This window comes from Lasioglossum baleicum, chromosome 12, assembly GCF_051020765.1.
Source record: "Lasioglossum baleicum chromosome 12, iyLasBale1, whole genome shotgun sequence".
In the NCBI taxonomy this organism is placed as follows: Eukaryota; Metazoa; Arthropoda; class Insecta; order Hymenoptera; family Halictidae; genus Lasioglossum; species Lasioglossum baleicum.
The window spans coordinates 7,214,438-7,230,906 of record NC_134940.1 but is presented as its reverse complement, the minus strand read 5'-3'; the positions used below and the strand labels follow the sequence as shown (position 1 = coordinate 7,230,906).

The 16,469-nt window shown below is 38.9% G+C and overlaps 1 protein-coding gene across 4 annotated transcripts in view; it reads left to right on the top strand.

Moving 5' to 3' along the window:
* The window catches only part of Mp (collagen XV/XVIII-type protein multiplexin), a 295,739-nt gene that overhangs the window by 6,892 nt on the left and 272,378 nt on the right, over positions 1-16,469 (top strand). For all 4 annotated transcript variants that reach the window (XM_076435605.1, XM_076435604.1, XM_076435603.1 and 1 more), the window contains exon 2: positions 9,663-9,730. In XM_076435605.1, the coding sequence (XP_076291720.1) occupies positions 9,663-9,730 (68 nt within the window). The remainder of the gene's footprint in view (positions 1-9,662; positions 9,731-16,469) is intronic.

Genomic DNA, 16,469 nt, shown 5'->3' with positions numbered 1-16,469 from the left:
TTTTTGCCAATTCTTCTTGCGTCTGGATCGGATTTTCGTTGAGCAATTCCTCTAACTCACCGTCATCGAACTTTCTCGGTGCACCTGAACGATCGTCGACTTCCAAATTAAAATTTCCGGCTTTAAATCTTTGGTACCACTTTTAGCATGTTTTGTAAGATACAGCGTTCTCTCCCAGTGCCGCACAAACCATTTCAGTAGCTTCAACAGCTGATTTTCAAAAAAAAGCAGTGACGCAAATGATGCTTCTCGCACGTCATATTGCTTGAAATTGTTGCACAGGACTGGAAACTTTTAGAGCGCTCATCATGACTCTTCATAAAACTAAGAGAACGCTCTTTCAGACGGCACCAAAATCGGGTAGTAATTCGAATTCGGTCAGAAGTTATGATCGTAGAAAAGGGGGGGAAGGAACTTATTTGCACACTAATAAATGATTATTGTACAAGGTATTACTGGATTAATTTCCCTAGGAGGAATTAATATTCGGAGCTCCGAAATCCACAGGTTCGCGCGATCAATTAGAAAAGATGGAAACCTTTTCAATATCCTTTACCGGAATGCAACGTGAATTTCCAATTACGCCACTCCTCAAATTCCCCGAACAACCACTGCGTGAAATTCGCCTTATCGGGCAGCCTTCTGAAATTAAATTTTTATTTCAATTAAAATTAGGACGTCCCATCTGTCTGCGCTCGCCATTCATTTCTACTGCTTTATGTTAAACGGCACGTTTCGCATAATTTATAACAAGAACGAATTCAGAACCCCAAAAATATTAGTTGATCACAGTAAGTCGTTTTTCGACAATTCCATCGTTAAACGAAGATTTTTATGCAAAATGAGAAATGTTTGGATTGATTGCAGGACACAGGAGCCAAATAGAAATTGTATTCTCCTTTCGATCATCCTAATAAGCTGTAACTAATAGATTCATGTCCTTAAATATTTTTAATAATAAATGCATGAAGTCCGTAGTCTAATAATTAGGCATCTTTTCTCTGAGGCACATTCATCTCGTCCATTTTCAGCTACAACGACGCGGATACTTGAAATAACCATAAATTATTTAACGGTACAATTTATACGCTATTAAGGGACTATAGTTTCGGAGACTTTTGATTTCCGCGGAGCATATATATTCCATTTCTGACAAACGTGTAATTTTAGTGCGGTCCAGTTCGCTCGGCGGTTTAATGGTATAAATCCTGGTAACAGAAACAAGTGAAACAAATGTAACACCTAGGTCCTCGTAGGGGAACGCGTAGTCGTTTCGCGTGTCGCGATAAATTAAGTCGGAAGTGTGCGATCGTAGAAAACGAAGCGTCTGGCGTAGAAGCGCGTCGTTGTCGCGAGGACCGAAGCGGAATGTATTTATTTCTAAATACCATCCTCGAAGTAACCGTGGCATTAACACCGGCGGAATTTCGGTTTCGAATCGGTATTAACGCGTTCGCCGATTGACTGGATTGTTAATTTATCGGGTACGAGGGAACTGTTCAATTTTATTCGTATCACCGAGGTGTGCGCACGTCGATAACTTCCGCGGGGCTGTGTAACTTGCGGAAATTTTATTGTTCCGGAGTTTTATGAATACAAACTGCCCCGTGTGACGTTACGATAGTCCTGTGGAACGATAATGCAGTGTAACGTCCAATTAATATGGAATTTAATTAAAACTCCCGCTAAAACGGATACACGTGCAGGACGGAAACGTCGTTTCATTTAATTTAATATTGTTTCTATATACATTACAGCTTGCAGCTCTCACATTTGCGGGGAAATTGATTGTAAATTTAATAAGCAACGGGGAAATCTGTTTGTTGTGTGTTCACTTAACGGCGAATGCTTTCACGCGCGAGTATTAAAATATAAGAAGATTATTAGAAAAATCTTTGGGTAATCGGAAATAATTGTTCCAAGATTAGGTAACATTCATGGGGCATAATTTTCCATTCTTTTTCTCGTTGCCAAATGAGTCTGGCTGGCTCCGACTGCCTCCATAACGGGTTAATGGGAGAGCGTGCGTGTTTAATAGGAAAATATTGCTCTATGTGGTAAGTTCTGATTAAAGCGTAACTACTACTACGAAAAACATTCTGTTTAACACTGCAGATAATTAACATCTGTTTCCGAAACTAATGTCTCGATCTGGAACACGAAATGGCGCGTGGTGAACATAATGTTTACGCAGTAGAGCAGCTAATAGAATATTTTATTAACACTGCGGATTTTATGAATTTATGGTAAAAATGGGAATGTATAATTTAAAACAGCAAAATGGTCAAAATGGTTTAACGCTAGAGCTACCGGATGAGTCAAAATTACCTGCTCCTGATTTGTTCTTTAGAAATATTAAAATTATAAATACGTTTTACTGAGAAATTGTTTTAGCGAACTTCTCTCATTGAAGTAGGTACATATTTAAACAAAACTGGTACGAAGTCTGAATAAATGCAATTTTGTCATTATTGTAAGGCAGGGGTCGGCAAACCTTTTTTGGAAAAGCAAACTCAAAGATATTTCTACTCATAGAGCAACAAAAAGACAGGTTGAAAATTTTTTTAATAGGAAGTGACATTTTTACATGTTTTCTTTTTTTAATTTGATGTACTTTTTCCTGTTCATTAACCTCGCCGGCTGGATTAAAAACAGGCGGCGGGTTTGCCAACTTCTATTATAAAGCAGTGCTCGGTAGTTCTAGTGCTAAAATTGAAGTTTTATTGAAAAATGAAGCTGCATGGTCTAGCGTGAAATGAACCCGTCTCCACTAAATATTGTTAATAGCGATGCGATGGTTCGAGCTTTCTAAATTCGGATCAAGAGAGCGCGAGTTCACGTTGAATGCGTCGTAAGTTCCGAGCTGCGTTTCGCGTAAAGAAATCCGGCTAAGTTTAGGGTATAACAGTGCCGTAACCAGGAAGGTTGTCTGTCACGGTTGATCTTCCGAAAAGAGAATGAAATGAGAATTCTTCGCTCGAATAGTTGGCAGTTCTCCCTTGTCCGTTGTCAGCTAGAGCGCGTTATCCCGGCTGCTCTGCGTCTCCGGCGCGCGGGCTGTATTCGGTGCAACAAGCACTCGGATCGATGCACCAAGTCGATTTTTCCCCTCCTCCGTCGTTGGATCTGCACGGTGATGCACCTCCGAGCTCTCCTGGTTAGCGCTAATGAATGAAGCTGCATGAAAGGACACGCGCGCGCGCGAAAAGCAATGGCAATTAAAGGCGTCTCTGCCGCGTGTTTCGATGATCTTTGCAGACAGATTTAGCGCTTCTTCTCCAAGCAGATGCTTTATTCCTTTCTAGCAGTTGAAGTCTATCAGCAAGTTCTTTCGTAGTTTAAAGAAAACGTTTGAACCAATTTATAAAAATATATGTTTAATATTATTCAACGATATAATTTCTATTATTTGTAACAACTTGTTGCCATCTTCCAGATAAACTGTCAATTTTACTTACTTAAAATACGATAAACGAATTGAATCAGCAAATGATCTCTTTCCTCAATCACTTTAATCAATTGGAAATAACACGTCGACAGCTTAAAATACGTAGAAGAAAATCAAGCAATTGGTAAACGCTATTTATATTGTCATCTGGAACCAACGCTGTGGACACCTGAATTATTTCCGCTCTTCGCGAGATTCTGCTTTTAATTTAGTTCGTCCAGTTATAAACGGAACTGCACGTGCGGCTCCAGTTTATTAGCGAAAGTTCGAGGATTTGTTCAGGGAAATTCGGTAGGGCAATTGTTCTTTACGAGCGAGCTGTCATACCCGTCCGCGTGTCAATGTCCACGGCTATTCCCGTCACGAATCTTTACGAGCAACATTCCATAAACGTAAAGATCGCATTAACCGTGTATCGCCCGCGGCACGTGGCCCCGAAACGTTCATTTATAAGTAGCAGCACGCCAGAGGTGACTTAAGAGACTGTCTGACGTCCTGTTCCGACTGCGGTCGAATTATCTATCTACGGAGATTAAAGTTTCGTGGCTACTTCCTACCCGCCGATGTCAAGTGGATTTGCGGTTATCCCCCTGTTAGTGGTTCGGAAATACAACGTATGTACCACGTTATTTCAAACGAGAGGTTTTACCTCGGTGTTCCGATAGAGAGTGTCCATTTTTTGGTTGTAACTCTCCGAGCGATTACGTTTGTTACTTCACAAGTGTTTCATCAAACATAAATAAAATAAGCCTGAAAACTTGGTTAGTTTTTCTATCGACATTATTGGCACCGTAAAAAAAGATTTAGTGTTTATCAAAGCCTAAGAAAATTGTTCAGTGCTTCCGATAGTATACTGACGGAACTGAGGATGTTTGATATTTCATAACACAGGCAGATCGCCGACAGGAATTCCTGGAAGAATCGTAACACACGAAAATATTTCACGGTTCCTTTCCCAAGTGGAGAATCTAAAAATAATGATGTTTAATGACATATGTATACAAGGCCCCCACGTCCCTGCTGTCCCTTTCGTTCGCTGGCCAAACGGGCTCTCCCCTATTTTCGGGACAGAAATATATTCGTTTCCTTATTTTCTGCCATTCATCACTTCCTTGCAAATCCTCCGGATTCCGCAGTCGACCTGTCAACGATTGCAAAAACTCGATGAAATACAAACCGTCGCCGCACCCTTTCGAGTGTCCGATGATATATGGCGGTGTTAATTAAAGCGCCGGTGACGTTCGGCAGAGTACAAGGCGGCATTAATCGAGGGAACATCCAAATCATATTTCGAAAATCTTGTACAAGCTGACGCAGATTTTTTTCTGCGACAGAAAGTCAGGCAGATTATATTTAAATTGTACAGGAATTTATGTCAATCATTCCGTCGGCTTGGGCGCCGGTCAGGCACGTCAGGATCTCTAATTGAAATAATAATTAATCATTCGTTGCCTTGAAATCGCTAAATTAATTCCAAACAAGTCCAGTCTTTCTTGATGAGCAGCTAGATTGAACCGTGAAATTGGTTCATTATCGTCACTTCCGGCCAAAGAATATTCGGAACGAAACGCTCTTTGGCGAAGTTTCGCCCAGAATTTTGTCGTCTGTCGGAGTCTCTGGTGTATCGCTTCATTAACGAGCACCACTTCTCCGTCGTCGTCGACGACGACGTCGTCGCCACTCGAGCTTCTCGCTTAATTATTCCGCCGCCACCCGGTACACGTGTCGTCGGCTCTCGCCAGGGCCTTCCCTGTTCTTTTTAATTCCGTTTTATATCATTCCTTGGGCCACTGGGTTAATAGAGTGTCGTCATCCATCGACATTATCGCGGAAGATATGGTCATATACATTTTCATTTCTTTAAGCTTTTTACCGCTACCCGAGGGAACGTTTCCTTTGCGTCTAACCTTGCGATTCCAGAGTTTCTGCGTGCACTTTCGCGTGTGTGCTACACGTGGACACAAATCTCTCGAATTAACAACAGTCATGAGCTGACAGCGCATTTTATACGTTTGTGACAAAAATAAGTAGATGCAGCTTAAAATGGTAAGGACATTAGAAAAATTTAGAAATACTGTTATATTATTTTCAACCTATTTGCCATATTAGGAAAGAAAGTGAGTAGGTTCAATTTAAAACAGTGAACACATTAGTAGAATTTAAAAGTACTGTAACATTATTTTCAACCTATTAACCATATTAGGAAAGAAAGTGAGTAGGTTTAATTTAAAACAGTAAACACATTAGTAGAATTTAAAAATACTGTGACATTATTTTCAACCTATTTACCATATTAGGAAAGAAAAGGAGTAGGTGTAATTTGAATCGGTAAACACATTAGTAGAATTTAAAAATACTGTGATATTATTTTCAACCCATTTACCATATTAGGAAAGAAAGTGAGTAGGTTTAATTTAAAACAGTAAACACATTAGTAGAATTTAAAAATACTGTGACATTATTTTCAACCTATTTACCATATTAGGAAAGAAAAGGAGTAGATGTAATTTGAATCGGTAAACACATTAGTAGAATTTAAAAATACTGTGATATTATTTTCAACCTATTAACCATATTAGGAAAGCAAATAAATTTCTATTTCACTCCAGTTTGTTGCAATTCAGATAGAAAATTTTTATTTTGCATAAAGATCGACTATCTTGTCGTGAGACACAAGACTTGTGTACTACTTCAATTTGTTTGAATGAAAGAATTCATCGGAGACTTGAATATTAAATGGCAATGAATCAAGTACACATTAATAGAATATAATCATTATTTCCTTCCAGGAGCGGCATCGTTTGCAGTAGTTTCCACGAACATTATCGCCGCGGTTCTTTGCCTTCTGTTATGACACATTTCCGTTCAATGCAGATTTATCTGACTTTTAAAAACCCAACTGTCGATGATGTCATACACGCATAAAGAGGCTTTTCTAAAGGAACCAGACGGATCTATGGGAACCATAACACTCGAAAATCGTCGGATTTATGGTGAAACACGCGGGTGATAACTTTCCACCTTCTAATACTGGCTCGACGCAATAACTTTTTATTATTTGATTATGGAGGATATTTTATAGAACAGGACACCCGTTTACAGGAATTTATTGACACTGTGTACTGTGTATTTATTTGAGTATACATGTATGTACTGTATTCAAGATATTTTAAATAATATTTTATCAGACTAGACAACACACGGATCTTTATGCAAAATAAAAATGTTGTACCTAAATTGCAACGAACTGGAGTGAAGTGGAAGTTCATTGTCTTTCTTAACATGTTTAATGGATTGAAAATAATGTAACTGAGAGAAATTAATATAATGTAATAAGTAGACTGCGCGGATCTTTATGCATTTATATATGAAGAAATTGATATGATAAACCCGTAAAACATTTAAACAATTCAAGAATGTCGTAATGTTGCTTTTAATGTAACAAAGTCGTCGAAGGATGAAATCAATTTTTTGTATGTTATTCCTGCTTCCCACAATCAATGCAAAACATTTTTATTTTGCATAAAGACCCGCAGTCTAGTAATAAGGTACTCATTTTTGTAAGAATTGCATAAAAGAATTTAATCAATCTCCAATGTCGTGTTTGGAAGATTTCGGTTCAAGATCAAATGTATATCGCGATCACAAAATTATTTAAAAGTACTGTATACATACAGTGGCCCACAAAAGTGTTCGTACGCCCTTTAAAACAGAATAAATATTTTATAATTGTACCAAACGCGCGTGCGCGCGCGCGACCTTATGTTTTGTAAGCAATTAGAAACATTGATTTACTAAATGATGTGCAAAAAAATGTTCCAAAAATTATAATTTACAAGGTTACATGCAGAAATAAAAAAGGCATTTTTTAAAACTTTTTTATTTGGGCCTTCAATGAAAATTTAAAATATATGTTTTGCAGATCTATGTTAGTTATATGTATACATTTTTGTGGGCCACTGTACATGTATCTCTTGTGTCAGTGTACAGTCATTTTTGAACGGTTTTTGTATATGTAAATTTACTGTCGCATAAAAATTATATAAACATGCAATCTGTTTAAACAGTTTTTTGATCGCGTTAGAGACGGTAGTCTGCTGCGTGTGTATAAGTACATTTAATATTTCCTTCGGAGGTATAATAATAGTGCGGTGCAATGACCTTGTCAAACGGAAAACGAAAACAGTGGGCACGACCGTGCACGTGGATTGACTGGGGCGTTACGCAAGGCTAGAATTCTCGATCGTGATTCACGATCAACAACGGTCGCTGCCAAACGCCCACACTGACTGCACTCGCCGCGCCGGTCGATGCAAATGCATGTCACACTTTTCAAGTGAATTCCTGCTGTTCTACTGACCCCGGAACGTGAGAAATCGTCTGCAGCCCGATGTGGAATAGCAACGGAGTCACACATGCGGATAGACAAACGCGACATTTTTCGTGCGATTCGTTTTACGTATTGTATTCACGTATCTTTAGTGTCAGGACTAGTAAACAGATAAATCTTTGTCCCATCATACGTGACAGAAATATGCATGTTGTTCTTCCAAAAGGAAAAAACATTTTTCACTGATTCCATCAGTGTAACACCCACACATACACTGTCACGAAATATCGATCATGTGAAGAACAACCGATTTATTCAAAATGTTGGTAACATTTTAAAAGACTAATTCACATACGAGACGTACATTGTATTCCAGTGAAATTATTATGCAAATGTTTATTCACGAGGCTAAACACCTGTTTCTGATGCTTGCATTTGTTATTACGATTCTACGCAGAAAGTTCTCGGTATGCAAATATTTTCACGTTCTACGCGGATCTTTTTCTGAAGCCAGCATTTATTATTTTTGTAATTCTTCCGGAACAGAATTCCGTTCTCTTCAAGAAGGAAATTCGTATTGCATAATATGTACTAGGAGAAACAATTAATTCATAGAATTGGATGTTGCTTTTTCGCGAACGGTAGTTACGCTAAACAAGTTCGTTGTACACAATAGGATTTTTCGACGCGGCGGAGTTTTCAACACCCTTTAAGGGTTGCTTTTTTCCAGGAGAGATCGCATTAACGAAACAGGTTTCAACGAACCCAATTTTCCGGCGCCGTGCTATCGTTCCCCCTTAAAAGTCTCGGGAGATGGACCCTTATTGTTTTGCTCGGAACTGCGCTAACATTTCGAATCGTTTTTGTGCTAATCTCCTGCTTTTCTTTCACGAGATCAGGTATCTTTTCCAGCATAGAGATTACGTACAAGCAACCAGCGAAACTTACTCTAACTCCGATCATGACCATCTGTGATTCTACTTTAAAATGCAACAGCAAATAGGTTTCTTCTTAGCGTTTCGTAGAACACTGTATTACGACGTTCGATATTCTATCAGAGTTGGGCATTAATCGATTAAAATTTTAATCATGATTGATTGATTAATGTATACGATTTAAAAAAGCAATCGTCGAAAAATCGGCGATTGATTAAATCGATTGATGAAGTTAATCGTCAATCGTTGATTAAATGAAGAAATCGTCGAAAAATCGGCGATTGATTCAATCGATTGATTTAATCGTCAATCGTCGATTAAAAGAAGGAATCATCGAAAAAAAACATAATAGCACGTAAACAGAATTTGTATTATGGACCAAATGACAATACACCTAAACACAGTTTACATTTTTTTCAGTATTCATACAGTTCTGATTACGTGTTTCATTTCGAAATTTCAGCAGTTAATCATTAATCAATTATCCGATTCACGATTAATAATCGTTAATCGCAATTAACGTTTAATAAGTATTTAATCGTTAACCACAATTTTTTAACGACTAAACGAGGAGATTAATTGTTAATTGCGATTAACGATTGAAGTAGAAATTTAGTCGTCGATCGTTGATCAAATTTTTGCCCAACTCTGTATCCAATTTATATAAATGTTGAAGTGAAAACTTCTTTAGGCTCACTGCGTTTACAATTGCTGGGCATTGAATGAGCCTGATCCGTCACGCTCCGAGGTGAAACGCTATCCGGGTTTTCACTTCAGTCTTATGCGCACAGAATGTTTTTCTTGGTCTGTTTAATTGTCGTTTATTTTAATTTTTCAATACTAGAACTACTATATTTTTTAATTTGCAATTATCGAGATTGTAAAGAGACGTTTATAGGTAGGAAATACTTGGGATTCCGAAAGTTGACAAAAGTATCTCTCATTTCAGACTACAGCTGGTGATACTCATCGCGTTCTGCGTAACATACGCCACCGCGGACTTCTTCGGCGAGAAAGGTAAGTGTCAGTTCATTCAACGGTAATGGTCCAACTCGTGGTGGTGATTCTGAGATTCGAGGACCATTTGTCCCTCTTTGCCCTTCCAGACGTCGTCGTCGCCGTCGTCTACTATGACGATTCTGGCTACGAAATTCCCAAGAGAGTCCTCCATTCGTCGAGGACTTCTCGAGAGTATTCAGCAGGTTTTTTACCAATTTTTCCCACCAAGTTTCACCGTAATTCGTGTTAAACCGGGTTACACATATTCGAAAAAGGCCACTAAGTGTTTGTATCGATGTTCGTTCTTGGTCATTCCAATTCTCAATGCAGCTACTTAGGCTACGTGGTTGCTACGGACTCGAGCTATGAACGTTTTCTATTCCATATCGATGGCGTCTTCGGATTCACTTATTGCGCGGATTTTTCACCGTCTAATGCGGAGAGCACAGTGATTCGTTCCGAACGCGTGGACTTCTTTCTTATTTAAGGGTGGTCAGACGGAAAACTAAATCGACCGACCGAACCCGATGAACTACCTCATTGAAACGAATGTTATAGAGTGGCGTCTTATACTTCTACATCAAGTGCACCTCTCAATCTTTGTACGATTTCTCAATTCAGGATTGAAGCAACGATACTACTAAACACTCAATGATAAATATTCCTTAGAAAACTCGCAAGAATACAATTTTCCTAACAGTTTTCAGAACATGCTCTTTTATTGCATTTCAATTTTGAACAGCGCGGTTCATTTTACAATTGTGCCCATGATTATGACCATGGTCTAAATCATACAATTTCTTTTTTCAAGATACTTAAAGGAAAAGTATAGTTACATTAAAATAACAAGCATTATCTAACAGTTCAATTTTTGACAGTATCGTAAAAATTACATTGAAGTAATAAGTGGTAAACTCATTTTGACTAGGCCACTTTCATAATTATGAGCACAATTATTGAAATTATGAACTTGCTTACATGGAAATTGATTCGATAAATTTCTTTATCCAAGCACATATTCCAATAAAAATTGCAGAAAACCTAAATAAATAGAGCCCTGTCATTTTTATAAACTGAACAAATATTCCAATGGCCTTCTAAAACGTACAGTGGCCATACTTTAATTTTAAGGTACAAAGTCAAAGGCAGTTTTTTTCCGTCTTGAAGTTTTACTACACTCTTTGACAAGCACGACAACGGTATTAAAAATCTCGAGTAGATTTGACTCGCCGTGCAGTCAGATACATTCCAGAGTGAGAGAATAGTATACACACCGTACTATACTTTCCCTTGTGCAACCTCGGTCACCTCTGGACTCCTTGCAATAAAAGCCATGAATAATTTCGTAATTTTATGGGGATACGTTGCGCTGTTTACATTGTTAAACTGGCGAGGAGGCATATTCCCGCTTCTTTCACGACAGCGGAATTAGAAGTGAAAATTTTTCTTGAAGCACGCGGCGGCCATTATTTAAACTATTCGTGTAATGTCGTAAGAGCTTAATAGCAGCAGAGAAAAATTTTTCATGAAACTTTTTTATACAGAGGAAGGGCGTAAAAAAAGGCAGTGTAGTTGTAAAAGTTTCCCCCTCCGCCAGCGACGTTTATTATCTGCGGAAATTTCGTTGATCACGTAGCGACCGGAAAATTGCGAGCATACTTTTTAATTCGTTGTAATAATTCCACGTTTGTGAAACGTTTCGTCTTTCCTTTTTCTCATCACGCTAAGCAAGGCAATATTGAAAATAACGCGAGAGGAACGCGCGGCTCCGAGAGAAGAGAAGGACAGAGATTCATAAAGAGGGATTTAATAAAATCTTCCTTGAGCCGCAGTTACAGAGTCCTAATGTCTTGAAATGGCTTTATGATCATCAGCATATCTTTATTTCCTCCTTTAAGAATTTCATAACCTGAGGGAGTCGCTTCTCAGATTCAGCAGATATTTCATTCCGCAAGCCGTTTTTATACAGAGTCTAATCTCGTTTTCTTTCGTTCTCTCGTTATTCTGATCACTCGTTACCAAGTCCGGGAAACTCGTATTAAAAAAATCTCTCGCCAAAGCAACTTTCGAAATTCAACGGGTTCGCGCGAACTTTCCGAAAGATTTCGATCATTTCCATCCCTTCGTTTCACACGTAATTGGCCACGAAAGAAGAGATCAATTTTCCTAATTAATTTTTCTTGGCAACACGGAAAATGAATTCGAGTACTGTAACACAATGTAAATTACGTTCAGCTGTATAAACATTAGAGGTTTGGGTAAACTTAAATTAAAAAGAAATACATGTAGTTTTATAATATAATCAGGTTAAATTCTACGCGCTTTTTATCATTCAATTTATTTATTTTATATTTTAAATGAGAATTTTATATTTTATCTGGGTCGTGTGTCTTAAAATACACGAAACGTTTTTAATCCTTATACAGTTGGAGGTAAGTTCCATTGTTTAATGTTTTAATCCCTTCCCGTACAATTTTCTAAATGGTTACAATATAGTTACATCTTCTTTGTATTTTATCTATTGTATACTTACAGTTACTTTAACGCCGAAATATTGATTGGAAAATAATTGCATTTTATTTCGTCTTGAAAGAAAGACCTAACATTCGTAGCAGATTATATTTCACGTGTTCGTCACGAGTCTGAGTCGTTATTACCCGGCAAGGGGTTGAACTGGGAGCAGAGGAATCTGTGGAATTATAAGAGAAATGGAGGGAGCAATCGAGCATTTATTTCCTCACACGGGGGTTAAGGCGAAATTCTTTACGCTCCGAAGACAATTCGCGATCGATATTACGCGATCACGGGCGTAAGAACATCACGTTATCCGGAAGAACGAAAGATTCAGCCGCTTGGAGAGTTTCCGGATCCCTTATCAGAGGCGGATGCAAAGAGGGAATGTCGGGCTGCGCCGCTGCTGGTGGATTACAGCATAGGAAAACGGGCTGGAAAGGGACGAATAGCTCCCGCAGGATGCGAGATAACTCTCATCCCCGTAGCCTCATTTGTATCCACCCCCTTCTTCCGATTTCCGTGGTGAACGGCCACTTTTTGCGATGTTGCATCGTCAATATTTAATAGCACGTCATTGGTCACTCGTGATTCCCGATGTTGCCCGTCGGACTTTTCCTCTTTTTCGATTCGCTGTCCGAAGTCACCTCGTTGCTGCACACAATGCGCACTTGAAGCTGACATATCGGATCCGTCGGAAAGCTTTCAAACCTATTTTTTCTACTTGCGCATTCTCTGACAAAAGGATAGCGTGACGTACTCGGCGACTCATATAATCGATTACACACACTTTAGATTAAAATGACTTTTTTACAAGCGGAAACTATTCTCTGAAATAATTACACTGTACGAGACTGTCTCCTCGTACAGTGTACTTATATTATAAGAACGAGCTCTCTCTCTGTTGCCTAAAATAGATTCATTTTATTCCGTTTTCGTCCAGATATAGAACGGAGCTCTGTGCCTCGCAAGATAATGGACATCTTGATGCGTTTCCGTAATTGCGCGGATGGAAATTTATTGAAATTGGTTTAATTCTGCGTCAAGTGAACGTTTCCGAGAAACGGTACAATGTGGATACGAAGTAGATAAATTGCTATACGAATATCGTCAGCGCTGATTTATCATTGGTGCGAGAGTTTGATCGACTGACACGCAAACGAGCAACCGGACGTGTTTTATAGTCGACGATCGTGTACGGTGCTGTAAAGATGGTTAACACGTCTGTTCATAATAGTACACACTTCTGTATGTACTTCTGATTTTCAAAAGAAGGATGGAAATGTGCATTAACTTTTACGGAGTCTCTTAACTCCGAAGAACTGGGAGTAAAAACATAATTTTATAATTTCTTTTCTACTAATACATGTTTTACTACTCCTTGAAAATATTTTACCAAGAAAAATACCTTTTCACATCATCTTGAAAAACGACTTACGGAAGAAATGATTTTTTAGCACTCCTTAAAACCTACTTGGTGAAAGAATTAACCCCAAAGTTTTACAATAAAAGGGATTCCTTTTTGTAGCTTGTAGATCTCGATGGAAAGAATAAAATTATTAGGAACTGTTCAAAAAGATGTGACTTAATAACGAAAAGGACCTTTGCTTTTCGAAAAGTTCTCGGGAAGAACAACGAATTATTACAGGTTTGCATCGAAAGTTTTCCCAGTTCAAGCGACGTAAAGATCTCGATCGTAAAGAAAATTCTAACTTTCTTCCGGGACTTGACAGGATCTTTTGCACACTTTTACGCTCGGAACGAGCACTTCGTCGATGGGAAAGTTCGCAATTGAAATGCATTTTGCCCGTAACGCGAGTAATTGTTTGACGCTTCGCGTTATTTTCATAAATTCGATTTCTTCGGTTTCTAAAAACGATCGCTGCTGTTTATAGAATAATGAAAGCATTTGCTATTGACTTTTATTCGTCTTTTTAGATGCGTAATATACAAAAATTAACTGGTTTTATGATTATTATTACGCAGTTTCGATCCCGTTAATTCTTCCATCGCAGAAGGCTAACAAAAAGCGTTATATAAGCAGCAGATCAGTTTTGGAGAGTGGAAGAGACCGCCAGAAGCCGGCGTATTTCGCCAGGGACAGCTGATAGTGTAATTCTGTAAAAACAGATGAGACGTCGACTTGATTAAAATTTATGAGCAAAGGCGGCCGCGCTTAAAAATCTAAAACGAGGTATGAGAGACAGTCTGTTTTCAACAAAGGGGAGGGCGAATATTTCGGAATATAGGGCCACGTGACCCACCCACAGATGGAATTCTTTAGAATTACAATTCCAACTACTTCTTCGTGTAAAAATTCGTTGAATCTCTAACGTGGAATTCTTCAACGACGAACGAAGCTATTCCTGACTCTATTTAAATTTTTCTTTCAAACTGTTTAAAAGTTCCTTTAAAAATATCTCCACTGCTTGAAATTTCACGACTAAATAATAATATAATATAAATGCACGTTCTCCACCTTTTTTAATATCCTGCTTTATAAACTTACGTTTTATGCCAACGTAAAAAGATTCAGCATTTTCAGCTCGTCGAGTCGGAGCACGGAAATAGGTTCCGGCGATTATACTTGTTAACATTTTTGTAGCTCGCCGACGTGTTAATTGAGCAATTCCGAATTCTACAGAAATACTTCTGGGCCCTGAGGTCCAACATTCAGATCAAATACATTCCATAAATTCATCGTGATATTTTCGTCCGCTCCGAAAATAAATTAGGGTTAATTGATACGCGTCGTCGGTCAGGCTAAAGCGCCGTGTCATCTGAAATTCCGAATAAAAATACCAATTGTAAGGGTTACGAAGAAACGAAGGCATTCGGAGACGTCGCAATGAAACATTTATGACACGGCTCGACGGTCCGTCGAATTTCTTTTTTAATGCAGGCCAGATGTGGGCGGCGATCGAACCTGCCGTATTTTGTTCTCGCGGCGGGATCCAATAATTCGGAATGACTCATCGATCAGTCGCGGCTTAAGCTGAATTTACATGCGTCGTGTGTTGGCCAATCGATTGGTCTCGTGAGTTTCTGTTGCATTTTAATGGTTGAAACGTCGGCGACACGTTAGATGTTGCAGGCGAAGTAACCTCCTCTGAATTTCAGTATGATTGGATCATTAACCATGAGGAAAATGTTGAAGGAAATTTTGTACGCGATGTCGTAACGTTAACAGAATGAAAGCAATCATTCAAAGAAGCCGATGTGTCACGGAAATGACGAAAGCGATTGCTCGCAGAACATGAATGACAATGATTCTGATTCCAATCGAGCATGACGAGCTAACTGTCGCGCGTGTCGTCCCCTAATGGAATTATTTTTACAGTCTTGAATCATCGTGACGAAACAGGAATGTCTCATAAAATATCGATACGTAAGCATGACGTATACACATGTTCTACTTGCGGCAAGATTAGATCGTTCTCAAAGGAAATGAAAAAATAAGACGTACAGTAACAACGCTAAGGAATCGATTTGTTCAAAATTCTAGTCCAGAACAGCCGCTCGATCTCTGGAGAATAGCAGATAATAGTAGCAGCGAAAAATCAGTGGATGCCACGGTTATGAGAATGGATGAGCAGAACGTTGATAAACCGCAGGATTATGCATCTGCGGAAGACAAGGAGGCAGTGTTTGATTTTGTACGTGGAACAAGTAGGCGATATATTATAAGGTGGGTTAACGGTGGATAGTAAAAGTTGCAGGGGTGGTAGAGAGAGAGACAGAGAGAGAGAGAAAGGGTGAGAGCGAGCTTTCAAATATTTTACACTTTCCGAGCACGTTTCCTGCCCAATATGTCTGCCTCGGGCCACACAGCCAACTGTATCACGTATCCACAATTTTCATATGATTTTATATCTCTGTATATTTTTTCTCGCGTCGTTTGCGCTGCCAGATCCTTCCAAAATTTGTTTTCGCGCAACGAAGAGACCGTGCGATCGAATTTGCATTGTACATATTAGTTTGTAACGGAACGTACATGGAAAAACAACTGGTTGGTAGGTATTTTCGAAAAATTCCATTGAAATAGAAAAAATTGGCTCCTATTTGTTCGCCGTGCAATTTCGTCGACCGAGGGGAGCGATGATATAAGATTGCTGGCACAGTGACACGAACAATTTGTCGAAATCGAAATCGCTGGTCTAAATAGGTAATCAAGTTGTACACGATTGGTGTGCGATTGCGAGTTTAGCGGCGGCTGGGTTCAAAAGGGTTGCAGTTCTCGAAGGAA